Source organism: Vespula pensylvanica, chromosome 4, assembly GCF_014466175.1.
Source record: "Vespula pensylvanica isolate Volc-1 chromosome 4, ASM1446617v1, whole genome shotgun sequence".
In the NCBI taxonomy this organism is placed as follows: Eukaryota; Metazoa; Arthropoda; class Insecta; order Hymenoptera; family Vespidae; genus Vespula; species Vespula pensylvanica.
This window is the reverse complement of record NC_057688.1, coordinates 8,882,976-8,903,463: the sequence shown is the minus strand read 5'-3', so window position 1 is coordinate 8,903,463 and position 20,488 is coordinate 8,882,976. Positions and strand designations below refer to the sequence as shown.

At 29.8% G+C, this 20,488-nt stretch overlaps 2 protein-coding genes across 6 annotated transcripts in view; one reads left to right on the top strand and one right to left on the bottom strand.

Annotated features, from left to right (window-relative positions):
• Positions 1-2,860: 2,860 nt before the first annotated feature.
• On the bottom strand, positions 2,861-7,442 carry LOC122628519 (band 4.1-like protein 5). Of its 2 annotated transcripts, XM_043810898.1 has the most exons (7): positions 6,130-7,438; positions 5,843-5,990; positions 5,530-5,706; positions 4,755-5,450; positions 4,240-4,673; positions 3,533-3,955; positions 2,861-3,334 (listed from the first exon to the last, which is right to left on the bottom strand). In XM_043810898.1, exons 1-7 carry the CDS (start codon positions 6,280-6,282, stop codon positions 3,203-3,205), a joined length of 2,163 nt encoding a protein of 720 aa, XP_043666833.1. In that variant the 5' UTR covers positions 6,283-7,438; the 3' UTR covers positions 2,861-3,202. The 2 variants fall into 2 exon arrangements, with proteins under 2 accessions (XP_043666833.1, XP_043666834.1); XM_043810899.1 differs by lacking the exon at positions 3,533-3,955 and having other exon boundaries at positions 6,130-7,442.
• Positions 7,443-11,696: 4,254 nt separating this feature from the next.
• The window catches only part of LOC122628424 (CYFIP-related Rac1 interactor B), a 22,167-nt gene continuing 13,375 nt past the window's right edge, over positions 11,697-20,488 (top strand). The window contains exons 1-2 of one of the 4 annotated variants that reach the window (XM_043810721.1): positions 11,697-11,834; positions 12,323-12,441. The gene's annotated coding sequence lies outside the window, so the exon portion shown is untranslated. The other 3 variants (XM_043810723.1, XM_043810722.1, XM_043810720.1) reach the window with 3 other exon arrangements.

The following is a 20,488-nucleotide window of genomic DNA, read 5'->3' as shown; positions in this document are numbered from 1 at the left end:
ATGTATAACAATTAGGTAAAAAAAAAAAAAAAAAAAAAAAATTATAATAAACTTTTTTAATATATAACAAAATCATGTAAACACAAAATTTAAAAATATTATATATTTGACTAGCAACAAATTATTTTTGTGATATGTAGGTCTGCAAAATAATAAATAATTTTAATTGATTATATATTAAAACATTTTTTTAAACAAAGTCCGGTGTTTTGCTTTAATGATACAATGTTTATTAAAAAGCAAAAGTCGTACATACATTACTTAATACACAGCATATGACACACATTAGGACGGATTGTATCAGGGTATCAATATTAATAATAATAATAGTAATAATAATATTGTGTAAATACATGAAAAATGTAAATGTATGTATGTGTTGTATATATAATGTACACACACACACATATATATATATGAATACATAACACAAATTAAGGATGACTAAGGACATAAGCAAAAAAAAAAAAATTGCCTATTATTAATGTTGTAATGTATCTATATATTGGTACTCCAATGAAATAGTGTGTCATTTAAAATGCTTACATTTACATATTATGCTTTATGGCATTACCTAAAATGAAAAAAATGGAGTCACATAAAGGATCCTCAGCATTGTATATACTATATCAAGCATAATATGTAAACATGATGTAATGAATGTTTGTCAATAGTTATACAGAAGCATAACAAAAGTAAAATTTATATAATATAAAATAGAAAAAAAGACAACTTCTGTGACGAAAAAAAAGAGTTTTTACTATAATATATGATAAACAATTACTTACATTTATAATATTGTGTATATTTTAAATCTATGTTATGCTTTATATGCAATTATTGACATTTATATAAGTACATCTCAGTAAAATATATAAAATACTTCCATCTTCTTTAACTATGTCATTCGTTATTTTCGTAAATAAATACTTATACATTCGATTAAAATTAAATTAAGTACGAATCATTTTAATGAATTAATTTGAAAGTAAAAGAAAACAACTATATGTCATATATTATTCATTATTTTGATCTGTATATCTAACAGAAAAAGTGAGAACTTTCTTCCATAAATATTTATTAATATAACACATATTGTTATAACGGAATTAGTTAAATTAAAAATTTTTTGGCCATATCCGTCCATAGAAACATTTTCAGATACAAAAATGATTTATCAGTTAAAAAAAAAAAAAAAGAAAAAAAAAGGTAAAAGAGAAAAAAATAGAAAATAAAACACAATAAAATATAATGTAAACTACAATGTTCGAAATTTACTTTAATAACGAATAGTACGAATAACAAATTAAAGTGAATTCTTATGGAAATAAAACATTTTTTTCTCCTTTTGAAAGAAACGTTATTTCTTAGTTTTGTTGGATCATAGTCACAAGTATCTATTTATAAACTTGCTATGTTGAATGTCATTTAAAATTAAAGTATGTAATATATTTTTTGATGATTTACTTATTAAATCTCAAAATGAACAGCTTTATGCATATGCACATTTGTATTACTAAAATCTCTCTCTTTTTATATATATATATATATATAAATGCAGCATGCATTATATTACCAAAACAATGTATTATTTTCCATTCTTATTAGTTTGTCTTATTAATCTCTTTTAAAACATAGTAATATATATTCTCCAATAGTTTGTTTTTTTTACACAACAACTTTTATCTAATATACGAAGAATATAATACAGCCTTTCCAGTTTGATTGTATATAATTTAAAATATTAAGCAATACTGTTAAGCTGCACTTATGTAATAAACAGATTGTGCAATATTATCTGAAATGTTTATATATAAATTGTAATATAGTCTGATTAAAATGATACCTTGAAATCATAAAAAAAAAAATATATTAATTTTCATCCATTTGAATATCACTAAAATGATTTTTTTATATTATAATTTTTATAAATGTTTTATAAAAAATTTTATATAAAAATTTCTTAAAAGGTAAGTATCAGTCTCTTATTTATTATAAAAGATTTTATTGGAAGATTCAGATATTAAAATTTATTCATTTCCATATTTTAAATAATATTGAAATAAATATTATGATATTGATCTGTCTTGTGACATGCTATAAAACTAAAGTATTATTAATTATATTTGAAAATAATAAAGTTTATAATATTGCACAATCTATATAAGTCTTGCATAAAAATCTTGGCTGATTAGAATTATTATTGTTCTCACGTTCGTAGTTGTAAAAATATTGTCTGTAAGAACTTCCCTTCTTTATATAATTTTATATATAGTATGCAATAACATGATGGCAATATCTTAATATTAATAATAAAACAGTGTATATATATATATGTATATGTATATATGTGTTCATATATATATATATATATATATATATATATATATATATATGAAACGGTTGTTATATATAATATGTTGTTCTAATAAGTAACAGTATACATGGCTCTTAATTCTTGCTTCTGGAAATGTCTTTTAAGATACATATTACTTATATCAATCTGACACATACACACATATATATATATGTATGTATGATATGATATATGTGTATATATATATATATATACTAACTCCAGAATAAATTTATTTTTTAAATGTAAAGGCACATTGATATAATATATAAATGCTTGAACCTTTTTTTCTTTATAGTCTTCATATTGAACACAAGCACCATGTTTTATCTGGTATAAATGCATATTTAATGCATATTTACTGAACTGTAAGGACACTTATTTATAATATATTATTAAAAGATCTGTGAGTTAGTATCATAATACTATGAAACATAAAGCATACTTAAATGCAATATAAAGATACAAAAAACGTCAGTTATGCATTTGTTTGTTTGCTTGTTCGTTTTCTTTTTTTTTTTTTTTTTTTTAAATAATATATAAATGCAAACTTCATTTTAAAGTCATATGACCTACTTATTACTATAAAAAATACCTTTTTCTTCTGTCAAATACTTTATCACACGTATTTCTTTACTTATTTGGAAATTATAAATTTATGTGATCTATTTATATATATATATAAAAAAAAAAAATTAAAAAGAAATAAAAACTAAACAAGATGAAAAACAAATAAATAAACTGAAAAAAAATCATATTAATTTGCTGCCATTATTTCATCAAGTATATAATAGGAATGTGTTGGGAGTAAAAATAAAAGGAAATAACAAATATATAATTATCGATTTATAGCTGTGTGGTTATTACCGTTTTTCTAGTTATGACTGTTTGTTTGCCTGGAGATTGTTCTGTTGTTGCAGCTTGAGATGGATCTGCTACCAACCATGGACTGATATCAGATACAGCTGGGCTATCATCCTTTACAATAGACAGAATAAAAAATCATATGATATCACTTACGGATGATATCAAAGCACATTTTTTATTTCATTGATCACAGAAATGTATCACAGAATTTTATGCACACACATAATTAATATATAAAATGAAGCAAACGAACAACTAGCATTATAGGTCTTAAATATAATTTGCAAGCACCAGAGGGATGTAACTAACCTTGTGTGTAATTGTTGTTCTTATAGTTTGAATCTCTTCAGTTTTAACAACTCTTGCTTGAGTTGTTTTATCAGTAGTATCTGGCTCATTTTTCTTTTCCACTGTAGGTTGTAATTCTTTAAATGGGTTTAGTAAACCCAAAAATGGATTAGAATCTATAAAAGGATTTGTATTCTTTTTCTTTTCATCTTCTGTACTGACTGTATCAGTAGTATCAGAACCATCATTAGTTACTTCACTCTTGCTATCAGTAGTAAATGGATTGAATGGATTTTGAGATTGATTTGATTTTGGGTTGAATGGTGTAGTTGTTTGTTCTATTTGGCCCCAATTGTCCAAGGAGAAATGTGTTACGGTTACAGTGGAATCTGATGATGGGCTTACTTCAGCTCCACTAACAGAAAGTGTTAATTTGTCTCCACCCTATAGTCAAGGAAACGCAAAAGAAAGCAAACGACTTTATAGCTGAAAGCTGATTATGCAAAACAATACATAGGACATAATTTCAAAGGACTAGACTTTATCATTTTCTTGTGTACCTTTTCCTACATATATATGTACTTTACAAATGTATGTGTTTGCAGAATTAATTTTTGATATAAGTAGACAAATTCACAATACAATTAAATACATATTAAGCGAAATAAATTCTATAGCAAAATAAAAATAGCAAGTTTTTCTAACTGTGACAATTTAACTAAACTTACCACTGAAACGATAGTTGCTGCATCAGAATGCTGACTATTTTTGACTGTAACTGCAGATTGATCCACAGATGTAATAGAAATTAAATTAGAATTTTTACCCTGTTCAAGGGATTTTGCTTTCAATATATTACATTTAAGTGATTCTGGTGGTATCGGAGTACGAGGTGGTAAAGATGAACTACCACCAACTTGATTATTAGGTACTAATTGCACTTGATTAGCTATATTGTCGACGGGTAATGTAGATTTAACAGGTTCAGATTCTTTTTCAGTATTAACAACTGCTGTTTGATTTCTTGGTTCGAGAGGTTGTTGATCTTTAGCAAGGGATTTCAACAAAGAATCTACCAAAGGCGATGATGCCCCTTGAACACTGGAATCTGACGATTTTGTACTAGCGTGACTTGGCTGACGTTGCAGAGGTTCTTCTTCGGCTAAAAATTATAATTTATATTTTCTACCTACTCCAAAGTACTAGTAAAAAAAGGCCTAAAGAAAATATATTTATTACTGACTAGTAAGTGGTTGTTGTAACTGATCTACTTGTTGGCGTTGACGTTCTCGTAAAACATGACTTTGTCGACGCGCGTATCTTTGACTCGGTCGGCGTTCAAATTGAACAGTACGGCGAGCTCGATTTAATTGAGTAGTTTGAAATTCTGTTTTTCCACTATAACGAAAACGTGATCCCATGCGGAAAAAGTTTTGACGACCACTTGTACCCTTGACAGGAGCACGTAAACGAAAGAAGGCATGATGTTCTACTGCACATTTCCACAAATGCTTACATGCTTTCTCATTGACTAGTCTAAAAACAAACGTATGCTCCTGTTCTCCTCTTCCTTCATCATCTTCCTCTACCACTACCAATGTTAACTTTTTCTTTTTAAAATCTAAACGACCAATTTTTGGCCAGAAGAATAAGCCAATTTTCTGCATCCCTTCAAAAACAAGTATTCCGGTTGGCGTTAAACCCAACGAATATTCACATGCATCTTTGCCAAGAACTGTATGCATATCAACTCCATACATATCTAACCACTTTGCTTTACTAAGATAGGCCGATTCGGCTTGTGCTGGACTAAGACCCGAACATTTGGCATATTCTTCAAGTATTTCTAATTCCATTTGTTCTGTTTGCCCCGGGACAAATCTGAATTCAGATACCGTTGCAGCACTATGCATAGTTGGATCATAGTCACCTAATTCAGCTAAAATAGATATTACTATCGTTATATACAACTATATTCCTTGTTATCAAACATCGTAAATCTTTTTAAAAATACCCACATTGAAGAGCTAAGGCAGCTAACTGAACAGCCACTTGATGTGGACAATGAAGTTTACCTTCTAATACATCCTGTTTTAATTGTAAAAAAAATTGATACCGAGTTAATTCTTCGCGCAATGTGTTTGGTTCTGAAGAATAAAACTTTACTTTGAGTCTAAGTGTATACGGTGGTCCGACTATATAAAAAGAAACAAAAATAAGTTAACAATAATACCATCTTATGTTATAACGATATATTTCTTATTCATTATAGGTATTAAAATTTCTATAGATCTGCATCTTACTGTTAACAACTAAAATTACAGTGCTCACTTTTTACTTGTTTTTTTATCGGTTTTGTTGGATCCAACCAATGTTGGACGTTATTACTATCCGTATATTGCAATCCAAAATAATCTTTTTCTATCAGATCTAAACTATAAAATACCTGTTCATATAAATCACTGGCTAGAGCTTTTTTCTGTAAAAATAAATAAACAAATAAACAAATAAATATATATAAATAAAAATATATATAAACAATCGATTATTTGGTTATACAAAATTTATGTAAATACATATGCGTATATAAATGTGTGTGTATATATATGAAAACATACCGATAATTCTATAGGCAAGTCAGTTCCATCTAATAAAACAACTCTACATTGCACAACATTTTTATTGCTAAGTAACCTCTGATTTTTAATCTGGGACGAGGTGTTTTGCCCAGTTACACTACGAGCTCGTCGTCGCGAAAGAAATCTCAACATTTTCTTTCTCGTTTGTAATTAAATTACACTCTCAAAAGAATAATGTAAATATTTTGTATAAATCGTCTTACAAAATGCATTATAAACTGTAATGTGTTACGATACGAATTCCGCCCAAGCTACGCTTGGGGGGGTTAATTTCAGACACTGAAAACTTAAATGGCTGCTTTGTAGATAAGTCAGTTTGGCTTATAACGGAACTGCTGGTATATTCTTAATAAAAATATAAGCAAATAAAATACTACGAATATAGTAGTGGTAACACGGATACGTTCGGAATACTTAAATTAAGAAGAAGTCCCACGTTCTTCACGAAACGTAGAAAATATTTTAAGAAAATATATTAATATTATTACAATATCGTATATAGGTTAATATATAGAAGCCGAAAGAAATTTAAAAAAATTACAGTACAGCTATTTAACCGATCGAGTACACGTTTGTCGTTCGAATACAAAACTATTATCATGTAGATAGGTGACGTTGTGTTGATCCCGCGAATAACAAAAGTGTCATGGCGGCTGTGATTTGATTGGTCGATTATTTGCCGCCTACGAAACACGTGTATAGAAAAGATACGAATAAACAACAATAGTTCGATTGTAATTTAAAAAGCAAAAGATATTTGAAAATGATTAATATCGATTATTCCAATGCGAAAGTAATACAATAATCCTTGATCCTAAAATTCGATGTGCTTGTGCAAGACGTATAAAATTAGATAATTCGAGAAATAATAGTACGCGAATAAATATTAAGAGAGTTACGATATTGACGCTTCAAAGTTTCGTAATCGACTGATCTATCAGAGCCATCGAGCTTGTTATTGTTTACACTTTTATAACTTCGTATTTCGAGCGTTCCACAAATAACATACGATGTGTATAAATGAATCTATCATTGAACTCGAATTTTAAGGTTACGGGTCAACGGCCAATGTACATACATATGTTTGTACATAAAACACATGGACATGTACATATAAGTTGAACGTGCATGCTGTTTGTCGTTCATCGAGTCATTGTATCCGGCATAGGCTAATCGTTATTACATATGCACGCTACATTAAGGCAGGTCGCTGATGCATATCGAGGAAGGGCTCGAGAGAAAAAAAAAAGAGAGAAAGAGAGAGACAGAAAAGTAGATGGAAAGAGAGAGAGAGAGAGAGAGAGAGAGAGAGAGAGAGATGTCTAATGAAATTCGTCTTTTCATTCATTCTTTCTCTCTCATTTTCTTTTTTCACATAAAGCAGTACTCAAAACGAATTCTTTTTGTAAAATCGAGATCTTTACGGTTATCACCCTGAGGCATATCTGAGAATCAGCATTTTTTAATCTCTTTCGTTTTCTCTCTCTCTCTCTCTTTCTCTTTTTTCTGATTCTTTTCTTCTTACTTTTTCATCGTTCACTGCTCGTTCACGATTCACGTACGTCTTGCTAACTTCCGTTCGTACATTTGAATGCAGTCTAAATCGATTACCGTGGCCATTGTCGTTGGAATCCATTGTCGTACGAAACGAATCAACAGCGTAGGACAATACGTAAACCTTCGCGCGGACTAATTAGTTTTCCTTGTCAAACGAGAGTGATCCTTAGGTATATTATATATACATGTACATTCATAGAAAAATATTTCTTATAAAAATATTTCATAAAGAATCTGAATATTACGTTTCATACGCACATTTCTTTTTTTTTTTTTTTTTTTTTTTTTTTTTTTTTTTTTTTTTTTTTTTTTTTTTTTTTTTTTTCTTAATAAGGATTTCACACGTGCGTTTCACATTTTTTGCTCGTTATAAGAAAAGTTACGTTTAAAATTGAATAACAGTAGAATACGAATTATCGCGTATAAATCAGAAAGAAATACCAATTACGTAGAAAAGGAAAAAGATAAATAAATAAATAAATAAATAAATAAATAAAAGGAAAGGAAAAGAAAAGAAAAAGAAAAAAAAAGAGAAATAAAATAAGACGCACATCGTTGGTAATTCTTCGAGGATAGAAAGCAAATCATTATTAGCGGATAATCCCGATGATAATCTCTCATTGAATTTACTTATCGCTTTCTTCCGATCTCGTTTCTCTTGATAAGAATTTCTAATTCGGAAAGTAATGCGACTACTTCGGAGAAATCCTTATGTATGTTAAATATGAATCATTCTCGTATTTCTAACGAATGGAATGATTATTATCGCTGATCGACCATTTTTTTTTTTTTTGTTTTTCTGCAAACGTTCATTCGGTCTCACAAGAGTCATGCGATACGTTGCTGTTCAACTGACTGGCAAGCCGAAGCGATTAAAAGCGGATAAAGCTCTTTGTGCAGGCAGATATGTATATATGTAGATACATAGAGCAGAGAGCAAACGAGAGAAAGAGAGAAAGAGAGAGAAAGAGAGAGAGAGAGAGAGAGAGAGAGAGAGAGAGAGAGAGAGAGAGAGAGAGAGAGCGAATTGTTTCCTTCGATAACGATTCGGGATATCCTCACTCTACCCAAAACCAGCGATATATCAATACGATCGATCGTATTTCCTTCTCATTTTAACGAACTCATGCGTGTATATTTTCAAATACCGTAAGGTCTTCATGCTTGAAAAGATCATTCAAACGATTATTTATACGTATCTATACCGACATTGTGCTTCCTTTTATAAACTCACGTATTACACGTAATAAAGATAATGATCTACGATGTATATATATATATATATATATCGATGTAATTTTATATCTAAACAATATTGAAATTTATCGTATTCTTCGATCATTGAATAATGATCTATTACACACGTTCGTCGATACGTGTAATATCATACTTATTAGCACTTCTACTTTAAATTACTGGGTATAAACACAAAGAGAAGAATAAATCATTCACGTAGGACAGGTGAATCATACGGTCTTTATCTTCTCTCTCTCTTCCTCTCTCTCTCTCTCTCTCTCTCTCTCTCTCTCTCTCTCTCTCTCTCTCTCTCTCTCTCATTCTTTCTTTCTTTCTTTCTATAAAAGTGATCGTGACTAGCGTAAACAATCGAATATACACACATACACGTGTATATACATATATACGCATATTTATATTTCTTTTGTTTAAACAATGATATTGGATGATATTAAAAAGAAACAAAAAATATTTTCTCTTTTCATTGTTCTTACTTGTTCATTTAATTATTAATAAATTGAAATATTTTTAATTATATTTTATTATAACCTTTCAAAAACAGAGGATTATATTTTCAATTGGACTTATCGTCCAATAAGCTTCAGATAACGCTCGCTTTTCTTAATAATGACAATAGTAATAACGATAAAAAAAAAAAAAAAGTATATCGGAACTCGGTCGTTGACGAAGGAACGAACGGTCCAAACGCGATAACGGTTCTGTGATGTCTGGTTTCGACTTAATCAAATTTTATGAAGCACTCGTAATCGAAGAGCGTGTGACACGTGTCGTCCCCCTCTGCTGCGCAATACGTAATAAAAGAGTTTGATTCAAGAATCTATTTATAAATACATGGTGAATATTATGTGTTAATTTACATTTCATATATCTTGTGTTTTTATCTAATGGATTTTTATATGTAGTTATCGTTGCTCATGTTTTAACCATCTATGTCCTACTAAAAATAATTGAAGAATTTGTTTGGTTATAATTTTGTGTCATTAACATTACTAAACTTAATTTTCTTGCTATCGCGAAAAGTAGTGTCTTAATTATTTGTGTAGGAACTTTAATTGGTTTAAGTTTTATTTATTAATGAGTTACTTTTTGATACCATCTTAGTTATATAATTTAATATTTAGTCTTTAACGTAGATGTTAAAACATAAGATATATTACTTTTTTGTTACGTTTATTGTATCGTTTTTATTAGAGTTGATATTGGTATTTGTGAAACAGTTATATTTTATGGTAATGCAGATGCATTATTTACCAGTTTCGTGATAGGAGAAGCTTTTTTATCATTTTTCATTTCATAGTTTCCTATTATAATAAAAGATGTATTTAATAATTGTATGATATATTTATTATTTGCAGCGATAAAGTATTGATCTATATTATTTTAGAAAGTAGCATAGAATTGTAACTTGTTTACTAGTCGATTTAGACCTAATTCATTTCTTATCATATAATGCAAATTATCTTTAGTTTTATTGGCTCTTATAAAACTATTCTCCTTGTATTGGAATTAATCTGAATAAAATTGTTTCTTACTTTTATTGCTAACTAGTAATTAATAGTTTGATTTTATATATACATTCCTAAAGTTAACGAAATTATTTACTACAGTTTAATTTTATAGTTTTTTTACTAGGAAAATCTTTCTGCGTTTGTTATTTTGAGTATTCCATACCACGTTTGAATTTAACTACGTCAATAATACAGTCATCATTATTATTTTGAACTTGAACTATTATGAAATTGAAATCTTCATCTGTAAAAGTGTCTTACCATGACACTCAGTTTACATGTTTTGTTTTACAATTATCATATGACGTAATTTTTGTTGTATTAGTGTTAGTATTACCTAGATCATGTCGATATATAATAAACTCTTTGTTAATATTTATTTAAAAAATTAAACTTAATTACTACTACCTATACAGAATGAAATGAATCAGTTGAGAATCAATTCAATTGTTTTATAAAAAAGGAACGAAATCACTTTCGTCTTTGTCGATCTACTTGTTGAAATGCTTATATTTGAAAATATTATGGACGTACTAACCTAAGAAACAGCATCCTTTGTAAAGACGTTTAAGTTCGGAAATTTATGTCACATCTTACTTCTTCAAAATTTCTTCGTACTTCTTTCGCATAATTAATTACACTTAACAAGAGAACAACGTCATATTCCGTAGAATATTATTAAAAGTTATCGTCGAACAAAAATTTCTTTAGAAAACTCACATTTAATAATCTTCGTTGTATTATAAGGAACGAACAAAAAAACCTAACCATACCATGACCATGATATAAAAATTTGCAAGTTACGTCACTTCCGGTATCATATCGAGAAAAGAAAAAAGGAAAGAAAAGAAAAGAAACAGAAAAGGTGAAAACAAATCGAATAGTAGCGAGAGGATTGAAATCGAAAAGTTTCTTTTTAGAGAGGATTTTTTTTTGCACTTTTTCTTTTTTCTTTTATTTTATAACGCTTTTTGTTCGCTCTTACGGGACTCGCCACTAGAGATCGACGTTGAAAGCTCTCTCTCTCTCTCTTTCTCGTGAAAAAAAAAATGGAAAATACTGACAGACGCCTTGGAGGATCGAAAAATCGTGCTCCGTGAATAAGAGGTTAGCGTTCGTCCGTTGTTGGAGAAAGAGAATGAGAAATGGTGTGAGTGAAAGAGAAGCTTAAAGAGTGTGACGAGAAAAATAAAGAGAAAGAGGGGAGAAGAAAAAGAAGAGGAGGAAGAGAAGGAGGAGGAGGAGGGATAGGCCAGCTGACTGTCAGAAGGGGAACGAAGCGGAGCCGATACTGTTTCAGGCAGTTTGCCTTTGACGGTTGAACGTAGTGCTATCGTGAATTACGACAGTCCGTCGTTCGAGGTTAGATTTTCGAAAAGCGCGCCAAAATTTCTTCTTTTTGCTTTCTCACTCTTTCTATCTTTCTTCTTTTTTTATCTTACGAATTCCAATTATATCGGTCAATCAATATTAAGTTAAAGTGTGTATTCGAGCGTAATCGATTTTAGAATATATATACACACACACACATACATACATATATATATATTCCATTTTTTTTGTTGAAATTGAATCTCGATAAAACGAAATTTGAGGTTTATTAAAGGTTTAATGCACGGATATATACGCATATATATCCAACGAGATCGTTCTTGTGAGAATTATTACAAGATAAAGTTTGTCGGTGTTCTTTTTTCTTTTTTAGTTTGATCTATACGGTTATATAGGTTATATAGGATCTTGATTTTTCTCTTCTTGTTCAAAGAATTTCTTACTCTTACTTTCTCTCATCTCTCTCTCTCTCTTTCTCTCTTTTTCTTTTTCTTTCCTTCTCTCTTTCTTTTGAAAAGTGATTTCAAACGATTCATCGCGAAAAGATTTGTCAAAAGGACTTGGAAAGTTTCTTCGAAGTCGACATCTCTTCAGCTGTTCGTGAATCATGCCACGGGACTTCTTGATTCGTTTGGAGGTAAATAAACACATATCCTGTATGTACGTATATAGTATTGGAATCTCTCCTTAAATGCATTTTACTTTGAATATCTTAATTATCGATCTTTGAGGATACCCGATTATTATTGACCCGATCTGTGATTTCTTACGTTAAAGAAATTTATTATAGTTATTTTAATTTATTTCTATCCTTTATTTATTTATCTATTTTATCTATCCTTTTTCTCCTTTTTTTTTTTTCTTTTCTTTTTCTCAACAACGTCAACAACTCATTTATATTATATTTAGCATTATTCTAGAAATGAAAAGAATAGATTAAAAATTAATTAGATAACTAATTATTAAAAATAAATTAGAACAAATCTAAATTAAAAAATAAAGAATATTTCTTCCCAGGAATATCTGGTCTGGTCTATTTCTAAACAGTGATCTCCTAAAATCGATGTCGGCGCCATTGCATATCCGGTATTTTACGATGGTCAGTCAAGACATCGTTTCGTAAATATTTGTCGCACGATTATATATCGTCGTGAGATAGTAATTGTAATAATATCAGAAAGGATTATCGTTATTATACAACGACCTATTATAAGAAGTAATACTCAATCGTTACGAGGAAAAGAGTTATTTAATATCGCAGTTTTTATTTTTCTTTTTTCTTTCTTTTTCTTTTTCTTCTCTCTCTCTCTCTCTCTCTCTCTCTCTCTCTCTCTCTCTCTCTGTCTCTTTAAAGCAGAGAGAACGAGTTGATAATTATTTTCTAAAGAAAAGGGGAGAATAGCTTCTTTAATTAATTTTTTTCTTTACTCGAAAGAAAGAAAAAGGAAGAAAAGAAGAAACAAAAAAAAAAAGAAGAAAATAAAATGAGTAAGGAGTTTCTTACTCGACGATAAGAATCGCTCGTTTAGAACACTTTTCACGTATTTCAAACGCGAGAGAAAGAGAGAGAGAGAGAGAAATTGTTATCACGATCTCTGCGAAGTAATCGGGAGTTTTCCTGAAAAAAAAAAAAAAAAAGAGAGAAAAAGAATAAAGGAAAAGAAGAAGAAAAAAAAATATATTGAAAAGATAGAGAAAGCGAGAAAAAGAGAGAGATCGAGAGATTATACGGCAAAAGATCGCATTAACGTGGTAGTTCCGCAAGGTGAGCGTCCCTGCGGAAACAACGAATGGTTCTTTTCGTTACGTATAAAAGAGTACGCGAATCGATTCGTGTCGTTGCACTCGCACAGCTTTATCCGTGTAAATCAGCAGATCAATTTGCATCAGAATTTTTCAGGAATAGATATCATCATTTTCTTAGTTTTGTTAAGGAAAAGATAGAAAGAGAGAGAGAGAGTGGAAAGAAAGGTACATACACACGTGTACTTGATTCTTTTGACATTTTTTTATGCGGAAAAATGAACGATCTCCCAAGTGTACTTGCAAACGAATAATAAAAAGACACGAAAGAAAGATGAAAAGAAAAGAAAAGAAAAGAAAAAAAAAAAGAAAAAAGAAAAAAGCAAGAAACGAGGAAATGTTTGACGTAGAAAATTTTACTTCGATTGCATTTCTTTCTTTCTTTTCTTTTTTTCTTTATTATTTCTTCCATTTCTTTCTCATTTAGATTACACCGAGTTATTATTACGTTTTATCGAAAATATTTTTTGATAACGATTTCAAGCGAATCGCGTTCGTATGTACGTGTACGAATAACGCGAAGAAAAATCGAAGGAAAAAGGAAAAAAAAAAAGAAAGAAAGAAAAAAGAATATCATTTTATAGAATTATTTTATATATCGATATTATTCTATATTCTAATTTGATTCGAACATCTTTGCGACAATAATTCGATATGAATATTCATTCATTCATTGATATTTGATATTTCTAAAAACTCGGATAAAACTTTTTACTTATATTCGATCTTACATATTTCTTCGAACGAATACAGTTGATATAAAATAAAAAAGATCTATAAATTTTATTCTCTCTTTCTTTTTTTCTTTCTCTCGTCATATCAATCGTCTCTCATCTGTCGTCATGATTTAAACGTACGAATTTATTATTTGACGTACGAGAGTGCCGTTCGATCCACTCTCAACGTTCGAATCGTAGTCATAGGTACTCGTAGTACTTAAACGAATAATCGATTCGAAAGAAGACGAGAGATTGCACGACAGATGTTGAGAATCATTATCGGAGTTGACAGATTCTTTTTTATATACATTTTCTTTTTTATTCTTATCTTTTAACATAGAAAACAGCGAAATTCGAGCAATCGAAAAATTTCCCTCTACTGGCTACTCGATTTTAAATCCGTTGAAAACGATTTATGTTTGGTACGTTAACGGAATTTATATCTCGTGTCAATTTTCCTCTTAACCGATTAACTCGCGTCCTGGAAGCGTAAGTAACCGCGGAAAATATGACCGCGATGATAATAATCGTATATCCTCGTTTTTTTTTTCTTTTCCTTTTTTTTTTTTTATCTATTCCGTGTCTCATCACATTTTTCTGACCGTGAAATTCTATTAGAACTCGTATTTATACGAGTTTTTTTTTTTTTTTTTGTTCTATTTATTTTTTATTCGAGTTACTTTAAGTCATCTGCATTGGTAAGTAGATTGATTATATAGTAAAGATAAGATGAATTAAAAAGTATTCGGAATACATCAAGATCTGTTTCTAAATGTTATCTAGTAATAGACAGAATGAAAAGAAATATTTCATACATTTATTTATTTTCTTTTTTACAATTGTTCGTAAAAGATTTTTTATGACTATTGTAACGATTTCTATCTGTTACACGTTTATCATCACATTTTTCTGACAGTGAAGTTTTATTAGAATTCGTATTTATACGAGTATTACTATCTTCTTTTTTTTTTACGACTATTTGTAATAGTTTTTTATGACTGCTGTAACGATCGTATTTTATCTTTTTTCTTTTTTTTTTTTTTCTATCTATACCACGTCTCATCACGTTTTTCTGATTGTAAGATTTAACTAGACTTCTATTAATAGTATCATTTCTAATTAAATTATTTTTGTATATAATAATAACTACGTATGAATGAAAAAGTAGTATTTTGAAACATTGCTAATAGAAGTTAATAACGTATTTGTCATTAACGTAATTATAAAACTATCTCTAAAGTAATTCTTAACGTGTTAAATATCTTTTGAAGTTTTGAAAAAATCCTTCTATTAAAAGTTGGACAGTTTTTCTCGGAGTCGAAATAGCTGAAGCTTTACTCGATTAATCGATAGTTCGATATCCGTTTTCTAAGGAAAAGAAAATCTTTTCTGGCTTTTCTACGAGTAACCTAGAGGATAACTTTGGTACAGGGACGTATTTATCGTAAGGCGTATTAGAGCGCTCGGGTTAAAAGGGGAGTGTCTCATTTTCTATGGAGGCCACATTTTACGAAAACTATATTCCTTATCAAACAGCAATATATATGTATGTATAAAAAACACCTCTTTTTCTCAATAATCAATTTAAAAAAAAATTAATTAAAAAAAAAAAAAAATATCCCTCGTAACGATGTTTCGTTAAGGGTAACTTGTGAATACGGGCTGAGTATCTCATATAAAATCGTATGTACATGCATTATTCAATGATTTATAATTATTAGAGCACAATTAATTTGTAATCAGGGCACATCTTGTCTCTCTATTCGTGGGTTATGTTAGCGATTAACAAGTAGGTCATCCTATATTCGAGCCGTCCCAACTGAATTCCATCGAATTCGGAATTCGATTGCGTGAGTTCCATGCGATGCGATAGTAACGATATTCTATAGAAGAGGAACGTTCGTAGAGTCACGCGAGAGAGGAAGAAGAGGGTTTGCCTTTTCACCGTTACACCATGTAGATATACACACACACATATATATACATATATCTCTTCTAATAAATTAATAATTGTAAATTTATCTTTTGAAATTTCTAACGCAATCTGTAACATACGTATATACGTATATGTATATATTTTTCTTTTTCTTTTCTTTCTTTTTTTTTTTTTATTTCTTTTTCTCCTTCTTTCTATTGCTTGACAGCATGGAAAATTACATACGCGTGGTTATTGTTATCAAACGAGTAATGGAAAGAACAAAAGACTTCCTTTTTGTATCTTTTTTTGTTTATCGTTTCGTTTTTTTCTTTCTTTCTTTCTTTCATTCTTTCTTTCTTTCTTTCTTTCTTTCTTTCTTTCTTTCTTTCTTTCAAAGTTTATCCGTAGTAAAGTATAAAAATAATTTTCTTCAGGGAATTCTCTAACGATAATGCTTCCACGAACTTTTCCCTTTGCAAAGAAAACCACAAGAGACAGTATGCATTATATGTATGTATGTATGTATGTATGTATGTATGTATGTATGTATGTATGTATGTATGCATGTATATATGTATGTATATATGTACGTATGTATGTATATAGATACTTTAGGAAGGTTTTAGAAAGGTCCAAAACTCTTCTAGACTACCACCCACTAGTGATCTCCTTACCCCATTGAAAAAATTTATATACGTTTAAACACGCAAGAGAAAATACGTCAACTCGTATTCTTTTACGTTTTACTACGTACGATGGCGAATTTACAGTGCAGCCATGAATCCTTTAAGACAGTGAGGGGGGATGGGCTTCACTTTTTCATCTTCCATACGACAAAATATAAATTTATATTGTGTAATAAATTTAATTCAATATTTCATGATCGCTGATATATTATATCTATTTTTATATTTTTTTGCGACTATATATATATATATATATATATATATATATATTTCAATGTATTTCGTGCTTCGTCATTTTGAATGAATAGTTCAAACAAGAAAAAAATATGTATTTATACACACGTGCATGTATTTATTTATATATATATATATATATATATATATATGTATGTATGTATATCGAGAATAATTTATTTATTTTAACGGTGTCCCAAAATTTTGTAACGGGTTTACATTTCGAGTCCCTTGAGGATTAAATCCGCCATTGGCTATGTAAATATATACATATGAATACGCACATGTACATACATCTGTAGTTAAGTAGATTAAAATAATATTTCAAATATCTCTTGTCAAAGTTCTTGTTCTAATAATCACTGTAACTAAGAACACACACTCTCTCTCTCTCTCTCTCTCTCTTTCTCTTGTATATAAATGACAAATAGTAAGACAGAGAAAAAGAAAGAAAGTAAGTAAGTGGTTTGAACTGAGCCGCGAATTTAGCCTAATTTAGGTGAGGACGGAGCATGGGACAATGGTTCAAGGTCGACCGGAACTTATACTTCTCTCTCCCTCTCCCTCTCTCTCTCTCTCTTTCTCTCTCTCTCTCTGGTTATAAAACGCGCGCGAGTGCGCGTCCGTGAATCAAATATAAACTCGTCATCAACTTCGTTACCAATGTCACGTAAAGAACAAAATGCTTGGGTGGTCATCGTTCTAACTCCAATTTTGTTTTTATCGACATGTGTATATATATATGTGTGTGTACGTATTCATGCATGCGTATAATGCTAGGTTTTTATACGACATACTTTATGGAATCACGACATTAAGAGGTATATAGGAAATTAAGTTGCAAGGACTTGCGTGCATCGTGATCGAGTACACTTAGCAGATCTATTTTGCAGAACGACGATTTAACCTAATCGAGATATACATACGTAGGCATGTACGTATGTATATATAATGGATATATACGGATCTATGTACGGTGTAATCGGTATCTTTGAGAGCACGCTTGTAAAGTTTTTTTTAACGATACACGGAAGGAATGTTCCAACAAATTAATTTCCTCGTTTGGTTTTTTTCATGTTTTTTTTTTTTTTCTTTCTTTTTCTTTTTTTTCGATGCAATAGGGAGCGAGCAGAAATTTTACACGTGTAAAATATTTATATGTGTGCGTACGTGTTTGTGTATTTTGTACAAAATATGAAATATTTCATACGTAAAGAGACTTTTCAATGATCGCAAATACATTTTTTCAAGTAGCTCGCAAATAAAATATTGAAAATAAACGTAGCGTTGGAATTTCTATAAATCTTCCATTATTAGAATTATTTGATAAAAAACAAAAATATTAATTAACAATTAATAAAGATCAATTATTTCTCTTTCACGTTCAATTACTTTTTTTTTTTTTTTTTTTTTGGCTCTTTCATATTATCGACAAAAATGGCCGACAGAGAATCGATAGAAAATATTTCTCAGGAAATATATTCTTCGTAGTTAACGCTTACGTACCTTGTTAAGTAAGTACTTACTCCCTTTTTCTTGATTCGCGATATATACACTTAGGTATATATATGTATATACACATATTATGGACATGCGTACATACGTGCATAACAAGAAGGAGATTCGACGAAGCGTATATAACATACGTGTGTACACGAATAGAGGGGGCTTCTGCTCGGAGGTTTCCTGTCTTCGTCCGGGATATGACGATATCCCCCCTGCTTGGTCAGTGGCGTAGGCAATGAGAAAAAAGTTCAACTTTTATTACAACGACGCCTTATCGATGATCCGAACTCTTTTCCCAACTATTTTTTTTTTATGATCTTTCTCTTGTTTTTATCTACTACCTTATAATTAACTCGACATTTAAAAGCCAAAAAGAAAAAACAGGAAAAAAAAAATATATATATATATATATATATATAAACATGATGTAATGACTACTTCTCGAACTTGACGAATTCTTTCGTTTAATTAAATAATATTGAAATAAATGATAATTAAGATCTCGCTTAATTAAAAAATTAATGGCTTCGACATAGTCGGTATGATATTTTTCTTTCACTTTAAAGTACGATAGTTATGCAATAGCGTGTTACATTGTGATTATCTTCCGAACGAACGGCTTAACTGTGTGCTGTGAGAAAGAAAGAAAGAAAGAAAGAAAGAAAGAAAGAAAGAAAAAGAAAGAATGAAAGGAAGAAAGACAGAGACAGATTTTCTCATCTGACGTAAAAGAACTCTGCTAGCAAGTAGTGTAACTTGAGAGTTTAATGTGTCTAGGAGTTTCGCGTTGAAAGGAAGAAGACTAGTTAAATCGATCGGTTGAGAAATGTTGAGGAAAGCAGCCAACCATCACCGAATCTTGCCTGGGAAGGTTTTTTCTCTTTCTTATATATATATATATATATATATGTCTAACTCTATGTGTTCATAGAAAGATTTAGTATGAGTTATACGTGAATGAGTTCGTTCGATGAGAAAATGGAGTAACCTCCATTTTCCTCTTTCTTCTCTTTTTTTTCCCTACCCCTCTCCGCTTATATATTTTCGGTTTCTTTATCGACGACGAACTTATCACGAAAATCGAAGGAGTAACGAGTAGTTCTTATCTGGTGAAGAACGTTTCTTTCCTTTTCACGATTCTCTCTCTCTCTCTCTCTCTCTCTCTCTCTCTTTCTTTTTATCTCTATCTCTATCTCTATCTCTTTTTTTTTACGACAAAGCACTAACTAAAGGAACAGCCCTTCTCGAAGTTACTTCTTCTTCGTTGAAAACTAGGCTACAATCCCTAGATTCTCGGTTTCCAATTGTTATTTTCCAAACGTTTTTGATCGAAGGATAAAGCAACTTTTATGAAGAGAGGGAAAAGGGGAAAGAGAGAGAGAAAAGAGTGAAAAAGAGATATGAAATAGTCCGTTATTTGGATATTTTGTAAAATTGGAAATCGATAAATTTGGCATCGTCCATACTGTTATATTACTTCTCTTTCTCTTTCTCTCTCTCTCTCTGTTTTTTCTTTCCTTTTAATCCCTCGTTTTTGTTTTTATTAAGCATGAAAATTCTCACGCACGTATTACGATTTTCGACGATTTTTCGAGTATGAAAAAATTGCAAGTGTATTTGAATGAAAAAATAGCTGTTGAAATTTTATAACAATTTTTCGTGATTTACTTATTTGCGAAAGAATAATAACGAGATTCGAATAATTCTAGAAAATCTATTTAATTTAATCTCCGAGTTACCTACTTTCATAATATACAAGTTTTTTTTCATGTATCTGATCCGATTTTGTAAGATAGTATTTTACACATACATACAAAC

Excerpts from the sequence above, each read along its gene's own strand:
- LOC122628519 (XM_043810898.1), bottom strand. The coding sequence starts at position 6,282 with ATGTTGAGATTTCTTTCGCGACGACGAGCTCGTAGTGTAACTGGGCAA. Across the intron at positions 5,707-5,842 it reads GATAAAAAAACAAGTAAAAA|TCGGACCACCGTATACACTT; the intron begins GTGAGCACTGTA and ends CTTTTTATATAG. Across the intron at positions 4,674-4,754 it reads GTTACAACAACCACTTACTA|CCGAAGAAGAACCTCTGCAA; the intron begins GTCAGTAATAAA and ends TATAATTTTTAG.